This window comes from Vigna umbellata, chromosome 4, assembly GCF_029865625.1.
Source record: "Vigna umbellata cultivar VRB3 chromosome 4, Vumbellata_1.0, whole genome shotgun sequence".
Taxonomy (NCBI): Eukaryota; Viridiplantae; Streptophyta; class Magnoliopsida; order Fabales; family Fabaceae; genus Vigna; species Vigna umbellata.
The window spans coordinates 34,523,663-34,534,278 of record NC_142168.1 but is presented as its reverse complement, the minus strand read 5'-3'; the positions used below and the strand labels follow the sequence as shown (position 1 = coordinate 34,534,278).

Sequence of the window (10,616 nt, the reverse complement as noted above, 5' to 3'; positions counted from 1 at the left end):
TACTTCAAACTCATTAAATAAATTAACAATCAAAATAAGTATTACTATATTTTTACTCTATGTTAAAATAATGTTTTTTTGTTTATAATTCTTGATATAAAAGTAACAACTAACACTTATGATTCATAAATGTAAATTAACAAAACATATAAGTATTAATGAAATGCAAAAGCAAGATTTATGTTAAATATTAAATATTAATTTATTAAAGTTATGAGTTCATAATATGATTTAATATACGTAAATTTTAGAATATAAATAAACATAAATATACATACAAAATAACTAAGAATTTTCATAAAAAGTAAATATTAAATAGTGAACATTTTAAAACTTTAATTTTATTTCATAATATTTAAATCTAAATTTATATAAAACTTTATATCAAAATTTTAAATTTTATTTTAATAATAAAATATTACATTACAAAATTCATATTACAATTAATAAATATTTAAAACTTTACAAATAAGCGAAAAAGAAGATATTCTTCTTTTTCACTTACATACTCTCTCGAGTAGATGAGAAATCATACTCGCGAATAGATTATATGTCATTATTCTTTCATACGTCACTTGATGAAAAAATGTAAAAAGTCACACTAATATTAGAATTGGTACAGCAATCAAACGGTTTAAACGAGGACACGTGTAGTTCCTTTTAAGAGACTTTTGTGTCCTCTACCGTTTGATTCCTGATGACAAGAGAGTGGAAGATAGTATGAAAATGTGCGAGTGGGGAAACGCCTTTCCATGTTGGTGGTTTTGCATTCTTCATCATGATAATTTAGAATTGTAAGTCTCATTCAGAATCCTGACCAGTCTGTGTTCTTCAAGACGCTCTTTTTTCCATTCCGTGTCTTTGTTCTCTCCTTGCATGCATCAGTACCGCTAGCTTTTCTTCTTTCTTGCAAGAAGAAAGGTTTTGAAATCTCTCATTTTTCTTTTCCTTTCTCTTTGATTGATTTTGTGTAAGATACGAGTTTTGAGTTGAATCTGTTTTGAATAATTTTTTGTTTGTTTGTTTGTTTTGTGCAGAGCTGAACCTGTGGAAGTGCATTCTGGGTTCTGCATTCTCCGACCGGTAGTGATTCTGCAACTATGTCTTGTTTTTGCATCAATGATGAAACTTGTTTTCTAGGGTTTGGCATTTTTTTTTGAGTGGGTGTGTTTGGTTAGTTAGTCAAGAAGAGTTTTTTTATTCCTTCGAAAAATTTCTGTTTTGCATGTGAAATTTGTTTCCTGTTTTTCCAGAGCTGTATTTTTTTATGTTTTTCTTTTGTGGTATTGTTTTTGGGGATTTTATGGTACCAATATGCACCTTCTAATACCATTAAAGGTGGGTATTCTCATCGACCACACGAATCTTCCACTGAAGTCAATTTTATTTGAGGTGGGTAAGATCATTATCACTACTACGAGTTTCAAAGTGATTTGACTACTGGGTAAGGTTGGCTACATGGGTTATATGATGTTGTAATTAGTGTATAGTGTTGTTCTTGGTTATAGTTAATGGTCCTTTTATTTTTGCAATGGCTAGTAATGCTACCTCTTAGAATTCGTTGTTAGGAGTTTTTTGGGTGAATCCTAGTTTTCCTCCCACTGTTTTAAGCTCTTTCGATTGACTACTACTGCCTTGTGGTGGCATGCTGAAGATTTCTATGTCTTGAACACTAGTCCAGTTCAATTGGTTTTTCTGTGAATTGAGTTCATGAATCGTGGTAAATTGTTTGGTTTGACTGGTATTCCTAAATGTGATTAGGTTTGTGTGATACTAATTATTAAGAGAAAAACAAAAAGGTATAAAGAAAGGAAAATTCTGTATTGATTATACTGAATTTTGTGCAATTGATGACTTCTGTTTTCAGCAACTATGTATAAGCTACAGCTGCACTTCTAATTGGTCAATTCTGACACACAGCTGTAAATAACAAACTAACAAATACAACTGATAAAGAGTTATTCATTCACACTAATTCTGTTACTTCTGTGCTTGGGCAGCTAAAATACCTGTATTCTGCCAAGCTGAGAGATTGAAGATGGTACATTTTACTTGTCATTAACTACTACACTTTTAGTTTTTTTTTTCTGGAGCATATGTAGCTCTGAAAAACCTTTCTTTCTTACTTTTTCTTGCTTCTTAGCTTTTGCTGCTCTTTCTGAACAATTATTGCAGGGCGGAGATGATTCCGCTGTGGAGAGTGATAATTTTGACTGGAACACTGAAGATGAGCTTGAAATTGAGAACTATCAGTCTTCATCTTCATGTTTAACTGTTCCTAATGGAGAGGCTGTTACTGGGTCTGGAGAGGTAAGCTTTTTCAGACTTTTCTCATTGCAGATGTTGTTGATATGATAAACCAAAATCATAAGCTGATCTCGCAGGTCAATGGGGAAAAAATTCTTCAGAAATCGTATAATTTTTTTTTTCATGTATAATATCTATTTTACAGCTTAGGTTTTGTGGAATTCATACATGTATTAATTTTTCACTTTTTCACAATAGAACATTGTGTCTTTTGATCTATTGAAGCAACCTCACTTAGTCCTTGTTCACTTGAATGGATTTGGGGGAGAGTGATTGAATGAATTTGAGAGGATTTGAAAGTAAGTTTTTTGTTGTTTATTTGAGTGGATTTTGGAGATAGGTGAAAGTGGATTTGGAAGTAAATTTTTTTAATCTGTTACATCAATCAAATTCTACACTAATTCTCACAAACTTTACTTCCAAATCCACTCTCACTTACCTCCAAAATCCACTCAAATAAACAACAAAAAATTTACCTTCAAATCCTCTCAAATTCATTCAATCACTCTCCCTCAAATCTATTCAAGTGAACATGGACTTAGTTGGAAAAGGCTGTCATTACTGTTTATGTTTCTCATTTCATCGTAGCTAGCTCTTCATTAATCAGTTTCTTCTTTTCTATTGCTGTTATGTGGGTTTATTTACTGATTTTGCATTCCCTCCTTGATTTGGGTAACCTTAGTGTATCTGGTTGTATAGTTTAAGGCAACTGCGGCATGTGGAATATGATAATTTGAAGGTTTATAACTTTACTCTCAAATACTCACAAGCTGTTACCTTTCTTTTGGTAGTGTCACTTCCTCTATTTTATTGCACACACAAAATATGTAAGATTATTTGCATTTTCTATTTTTTATGAGATCTCTGACTGCTATCGTTAAAGGGATTCTGATAGGGACTTGGGTATTATGGGGTGCTTAGTCCATTGCAGAGTGGTTTGAAATTTTTTATGAAGTGTTTTAACTGTTCAGTTCTCCTCCTTTGACAGCTAGGTCTTTAGGGAGGGTTTCCAAAGTGCTTGGGTGCTTATCAGATTCTATTCATTTTCTTTGCTAACTTTATGGTTTTTCCAATTACCCATTCTATTAAGCATATTTTAAACCCAATGAAAAAAAATACATTCTTGTGAACATTTATGAAGAAATAACATTGCGCAAATGAAATAGAGTTTTTATCTACTAATGTACATTCTCTACCCCTCAAGGCAAGCTCGTCTGCAGTTTCGGATAATTCCAAGGTATTCAACCACTTCATTGGCATGGGATTTTCTAGAGAAATGGTTTCTAAAGTAATTCAGGAATATGGTAAAAACATTGCTTCACTCTATTTGAACATAGACTTGATTCATAAAGTTCACAAATAATATTGCCAGATGAACTTCTAGGTGAGGAAAGCGAAGATAAACTACTTGAAGAACTTCTGTCATACAAGGTGAGTTGATATTTTAACAAGTCCTTGAGCTATTATTGAGTTTTAAGCAATTTCTCTACTGTAGTCGTCCCACCTTGCATTTACTAAATTAATAGTTACATTTCCATATTGTGGAGTTGTTAGCATCTTGCAAACAAATGAATTGTGAATCATTGCTGGTTTTCATTTGTAGTTAATAATGGTAAGCCTCGAAGAGTTTTTAGCATTTTACAATATACATAAATGAATTGTTAATCATTGCTGGTTTTCATTTGGTAGTTAATGATGGTAAGTTTTCTGTCTAGTGACTTGGAGGTGACAAATTCTAATGCTGAAAACTGTTTCTTTGTGTAAGTTTAAGGTTGCATCCATGTACCCATAGCAGTCAATAGTGTGTAGAATGAAGTGTAGTTTAATGGAAAGACTATGAACTGCTGTTGGGTTCAAATAGCAAGTGGTTTTACATAGTGGCCAAAATTGTGGATTTTCTCGTGCTGTCATTATAGTGGTGCTACCTCTATAAATCCTTCAAAACCCCATTTTTATTCCAGGAACATGGTTGTTTGGGTTACTTTTGTGTAAAGTATCCCAGACCTTCATCTGTTTTGAACTGTGACTCTTCACATTTTATAAGAATTTTATTCAAGTGTTCTGTCTTTTAAATTTCCCTGATTCCATTTTTCTAATTTTTATGTAATTTGCTATATACTTTTTCTTCTAATATGACCATCATCTTTCTTCTTTTTTCTTTTACATCATTACAATGTTTTTAATGCTTCTAGATTGATGATGATTGTGTGTGTAAGCTGTGACTTATATTCATCTTGAATTTCTTTTATTGTGTATTTTCTTTTGTTTTTAGAGTATTTTCATGTGTAGTATATGCTATTTAGTTTGTATTCTAACATTTAAAATATCTTTTGTCCCAATTTCTGGTATCCTTCCGTAGTACTTTCTGAATTGGCTGCTACACATAGCTATTTCAGATTGATAACTATGGAATCCTAACTCGAATTCCACATTTGTAGCAGACATGTCATTGCAATCATTTTTCGATGATATTTTGGTTCTTGGAATGAAATAAAATTACTGAGTACCCTATTATAAAGAAGATTAGCAACTTCAATTATGCTGCACTTGTATGAAATTTAACCAATAAACTGATGGCTATATATTTTCAAACTTGGTGGTCAATGCTTGCTAAACAAATTATGCATAACATTTTGAATTTGATTTCATCTGCCTGTTCTGATTCGTTCCAATTATTTATCTAGAACGTATACGTGGAGAAAAAGTTATATTAAAACTTTAGTTATTAAATATCGGAGTAAGCTTTTATTAAAAGTTATTCATCTTTCTTTGTTGGCTTAGTGTGCGCATCCCATTGTTTATAAAATAATTGAAGATTAAAGAGTTTTATAGTATTAATAACCTCTATCCTCCCATTTATTTTCCTTTCTCTCTTAATAGGATATTTTGTGTTATAGGGAATTCTGAGTCTTGTATGAACAGGTTAACCTTTTCGTAACAATGGTATCAGAACCTTGCAACGAACTGATGTTTCGAGTTCGAACCTAGGGGGAACCTACTTCTACCATTGGGCGAGTTCCGAATTTTCCAAGCCGCCAGGTGCTGGCTTCTTAAGGAGGGGCGTTTGTTATAGGAAATTTTGGGTCTTGTATGAACGAGTTAACCTTTTGTCAAGAATTTATTTCTTCCTTTTAATACAAGTTTCTCTTGGAACTGGCCAAGAAACTCTGAAATGGTTGCAATTTTTTTTCTCCTAATTTTGTCTTGGCAAGAGTTGCAAAAGATTGGATGGGATTAAATGAGCAGCTGGACCACCCTATAATGACAATGATATTTACCAACTTCCATGTGTGGTCTGTGGTTTTCTTGTGCATATAATTGCTCCTTTTTTTCACCCTTCACCTCTTATACTTTGTTTTGTTTTTTGCTTTACTGATTTCTTATAGATTTATTCCTTACATCTTTAATATACCATTTGCATACTATAATATGTTGGCTGTTCATGTTACAGTTATCTTGGTGAATTTTGTTTTCATATTTGCAGGCTCTAGAAAGTTCTCCCCAGCCACAACAGCGTATTGAGCGGGATCCTTCTTCTTCAGAAAATGCAGGGAGCTCTTGGGATGATTTGTCAGATACTGATATTTTTTCTGATGATGAAGTAATCTCTGCTCTATGTTTTGACATTTATTTTTTAGAGTTTGTATGATTTGATTCATTTTTGTATCTTGTTAATTTTTGCCTTAAGTGTCATCTACTTGGATGGTTTCTCCTAATTCTATAGGACATGCAATTAGATATGTAACCATTTTCAAACATGTGGCTCCACAGGGGCTTGTACAATTTCATTTTCCTACTAAAAATGAATTTTCATCCTGCTTCCACTTTATTTTACAAATATTTATTTATGGGGAATTGCTTATGCTAGGATGTAATATAGGAACAGTTTTTGTATTATGAGATATAGCTTGCTCATTTTATATTTTTGCAGGAAATTGCAAAATCTATTTCTCAGAACGATGATACATTACAGACTTTGGTGAAAATGGGGTACAAGTTGGATGAGGCTTTAATTGCCATTGAAAGATTAGGTGTGTTTTTCTTCCCTTTGTATATTGGTGTGGGTTATTGGCATGTTATTTCTGCAAAAAACGAGAGAATTATTGTACTTTATATTTGTTGCTTGTATGATTCACTTGCTATCTTATATTGATTTTGAGGACATGGATTTATGTCCCTTTGCAGTTCAGCCATTAGACAAATAAAGAATATATTTGTTTTCTATGAGGTTTAACTATTGATATTAGTTGCCAGTTGTTGGATATTTTATATGCACTCTTAGCACAAGTTATTGTCATTGCCATTGCCAAAACGAACCTGTTAAAGCTTTTCTGGACGAACACTTCATATTGTAATTCCCAATGTTGCATTGTGTTCATTAAACGTGATTGGATGATATTTTTGTTAGAGATAAGAGTTAATTATGTTAGAGACATGATTTGATAGGGAAATATCTTACCAAATATTTTCCATCATTTGGTATTGATGTTATTCATTATTATTGTATCTCTTGTTTATGAATAAGAATACTTGTGTCTACCCCAAGACACGAAATTCATTATATTCCTTAGTTTTTCTCTTCTCGACATGGTACCAGGTACCAACGTGGCACCATCCCTTGTGATCTGATCATTTCATCATGGTATCAAAGCCTAACGAGAATGGAACTCAAACCCAATGAACATTTTTATATCTAAGTACTACGTAAAATATGCCTTAGTTTAGTACCATGTTTCATAAAGAACAATCATAGCCTTCTTGAAAGATCCAACACTGCATTTAGTTTTGTAGAGATCATTATCTACTAGCATGGGTGCATGTCCAAGAACAAACCAGAAGACCTAATAGTTTTGAAGTTATAGTAGGAATCTTTTTAATGAACCAATACCACGCCATCACTCTAATCCATGATGGAGTTTCCTCATTCTCTAACTTTTATAATCTCCCAGTCGAGTCCTACCTGCTGAATGCATATCAATCCGCATTTTATATAATTGTATACTCAATACAATACACAGAACATCAAGGCATAATAGTTCCTTTGCCTGGAGATTACCTGTTCCAATGTCCACGTTGGGGACAAATTCATATCAGTTTGGAGCCACCGTTATTGTATCTAATAGATAAAGAAAATCTTCTTATCCAGTCACCTTATGAATATACTGCACTTTTAGTCAAACCAAGAAAAATTGCGATTGTTTAGTTGCTAACACTATAATTAGGATTTACATGGAGAAGTAACATCTATAGGTCATTTGTTATATATAATTATGTCTAAAGAAGGCCATCATAACCAAAAGTTATTAGCACAAGATCCCTTAACCAAGGTCTAATTGTTTCCTTCCCGGCTTGGACATGGAATCTCAATTGGAGGTATCACTTTATGGCTAAAATGGGCTGATCTGTGGGAGGGGGGCTGTGCAAAAAAAGAAGGCCACTGTAAGATTGTTCAACTCTGTATAAATAAGCTAATAGAAGATGAATGTTGCTATTCTGCCATAAATCATATTAATCAAATTAACTTGGTTGACGACAATAATAATAGTAAGTTAACCTTTCATGGCCTCTTTGTTTGCTTGTGTTCCCAAGTTTACAAAATGTCTTGTTAAATGAACTTTTTCACTGTCTATTTTGTTGTCTCATTTTTCTAATTAAATGTTACAGGTCGAAATTCTTCACTTGACGAATTGGTAGATTTTATAGATGTTGCTCAGCTAGCAAAGGCTGAAGATGCTCTTCTACCGCCTGAACAAAAGGTAGCAACGTAGCATATTGGCATATTGGTATTTTGTGATAGACATTCAATGCATATATATTATTTTGAATTTTTTGCTTAAAATTATGTAACATCATCAATCTGTTGCTGTCTCCCCCCTCATTTATTTGTCACAAGTTATTTTGTTATTATTTTTGCAGCTACAATACAATGATTATACTAAATCCAATAAACGAAGATTGTATGATTGTGAAGTGTTGGGAAGGAAAAAGCCTAGGGGGTGTGAGAAGAAAATCGTCAACGAAGATGATGAGGAAGCTCTCCATCTTCCAAACCCAATGATTGGGTTTGGTGTGCCTACAGAGTCAAGCTTCATAACACACAGAAGGATTCCAGAAGATGCCATTGGCCCTCCTTACTTCTATTATGAGAATGTGGCCTTAGCACCAAAAGGTGTTTGGCAAACAATTTCTAGATTTTTGTATGATGTGGAGCCAGAATTTGTGGACTCAAAGTTTTTCTGTGCGGCAGCCAGGAAAAGGGGCTATATTCACAACCTCCCCATCCAAAATAGGTTCCCACTTCTACCACTTCCACCGCGTACAATACATGAGGCTTTCCCCCTAACAAGGAAGTGGTGGCCCTCATGGGACCCAAGGACCAAACTTAATTGTCTGCAAACATGTATTGGCAGTGCAAAACTAACTGAAAGAATTAGGAAAGCTGTAGAAAACCATGCTGAAGACCCCCCTGAGCATGTACAAAAGTACGTTCTTGATCAATGTCGGAAATGGAATCTGGTTTGGGTTGGAAGGAATAAAGTTGCTCCTCTTGAGCCTGATGAGGTTGAAACACTGTTAGGCTTCCCAAGGAACCACACCAGGGGAGGTGGAATAAGTAGGACTGACAGATACAAGTCACTTGGCAATTCATTCCAGGTATGATAATTCTCATTCTTTTAAAATAATGACTCGACAAAGATCTTTCTGGATGTATTTACTATCATAAAGAAATATGATTCTCCTTGGAATTATCTAACAATGTTTCAACTTCTAGAGTCATCAGGTAGAGGAAGACCAAGAAAATAAAATGAACGTGTTAAAAAGGATTTATATATAAATAACATATTTGCTAACTTCGGTTTCAGCATGTTTTCTTTTCTATGGAACTTCCTAATGGATTATGGATTGTGTGAAAGTAGTGTTTAATGCATCTATCTATGTTTCTATGTAAATTTCTCTTTCCTTATGGGTTCGGTTCATTTCAGGTTGACACTGTGGCATACCATTTGTCAGTTCTGAAAGATATGTATCCTGATGGTATCAATCTTCTTTCTCTCTTTTCTGGAATTGGTGGAGCAGAGGTAGCTCTTCATCGGCTCGGCATCCCTCTCAAGAATGTAGTGTCTGTTGAAAAATCAGAAGTGAATAGGAATATTGTCAGAAGTTGGTGGGAACAGACAAATCAGAAAGGTCATTTGTATGACATGGACGATGTAAGGGAGCTTGATGGTGATCGTTTGGAGCAGCTGATGAGCATTTTTGGAGGCTTTGATCTTGTTGTTGGTGGCAGTCCATGTAATAACCTGGCTGGTAGCAACAGGGTCAGCAGGGATGGACTGGAGGGAAAAGAATCCTCTTTGTTCTTTGATTACTTTAGGATTCTGGACTTGGTGAAAAATTTGACAGCCAAACATAGATGATCTTTCTCCATTTCCCGTTTTGTATTTAATCCAAACTTTTAGGATCTTCTATGCAACCTCAAATATTAGAGACTGTTACTTTTCTCACCCCATTTTTGTTGCCAAAAATCAATGCAACACTTTCAAATAAAAACATTTATCTTAAAATCTCTGATTTCATGTTACTATTTTTAATTCGATTTTGTTTAGAAAATAATACTATCCTTTAGAAATTGAATTTTTAAAAGGTACAATAAAAAAAATCAGAGAAGTATGGTTTTAGAAATCGAGTTTTTAAAAATTACAATAAAAATAAATCAGAGAAGTAAAGAGATATCAGATACAAGAATGTAGAATGTTACAATTTAGCAAATTGGTAATTAAAGTGAAGATTTGTCATAAAGAGAGATATAGAATGTTACAATTGGTAACTAAAGTGAAGATTGTCATAATAAAGAATAGTATTTACAACTGAATTTTATATTACTTTTTAATACATGAGTAAAAGTTAAAATGTAATAAATTTTTAAAAAGTTGGAATCATAAATTTTGTTTTTAGGAACCAAGTTCTTAAATAAACTCATTTATCACCCTTAAGCAAATGTCATTTAGACAAAAATGACATTTTCAATACAACTTAGCATCCATCAATGTTTCTTATATAAAAATTGAGTTGTGAATACTAGTAACAAAATTAAGATCTATAAAATTAACTATATTTATGTATTTTAAAATGAATCTTGCACCAATAAATAGTGATTTTAAGATTTAGAATGATAACTCTTTTTTTGATTTAGAGATAAAATCCAATATTCTCTCGTTTTACAAAGATATCAATGAGTGTAATATCACCTCATATGTTTAACTTTTTGTGTTTGGAATATGAATTTCACAATCAATAAAATATATTGA

General features: G+C 33.0%; 1 protein-coding gene across 1 annotated transcript; it reads left to right on the top strand.

The window, feature by feature from the left end:
• The first annotated feature begins 779 nt into the window (after positions 1–779).
• DRM2 (domains rearranged methyltransferase 2) lies at positions 780–9,812 on the top strand. The gene is made up of 11 exons (XM_047310413.2): positions 780–921; positions 1,038–1,083; positions 2,001–2,041; positions 2,176–2,310; positions 3,512–3,611; positions 3,692–3,738; positions 5,792–5,908; positions 6,239–6,338; positions 7,972–8,063; positions 8,224–8,961; positions 9,291–9,812. The coding sequence occupies exons 3-11, from the start codon at positions 2,039–2,041 to the stop codon at positions 9,723–9,725; spliced, it is 1,767 nt and encodes a 588-aa protein (XP_047166369.1). The 5' UTR covers positions 780–921; positions 1,038–1,083; positions 2,001–2,038; the 3' UTR covers positions 9,726–9,812.
• Positions 9,813–10,616: the final 804 nt, after the last annotated feature.

What these genes read in the sequence shown, in the direction of transcription:
- DRM2 (XM_047310413.2), top strand. An exon ending in TAAAGTAATTCAGGAATATG is followed by an intron (nt 3,612 to 3,691) that starts GTAAAAACATTG and finishes ATGAACTTCTAG; the next exon opens with GTGAGGAAAGCGAAGATAAA. An exon ending in CACTTGGCAATTCATTCCAG is followed by an intron (nt 8,962 to 9,290) that starts GTATGATAATTC and finishes GGTTCATTTCAG; the next exon opens with GTTGACACTGTGGCATACCA.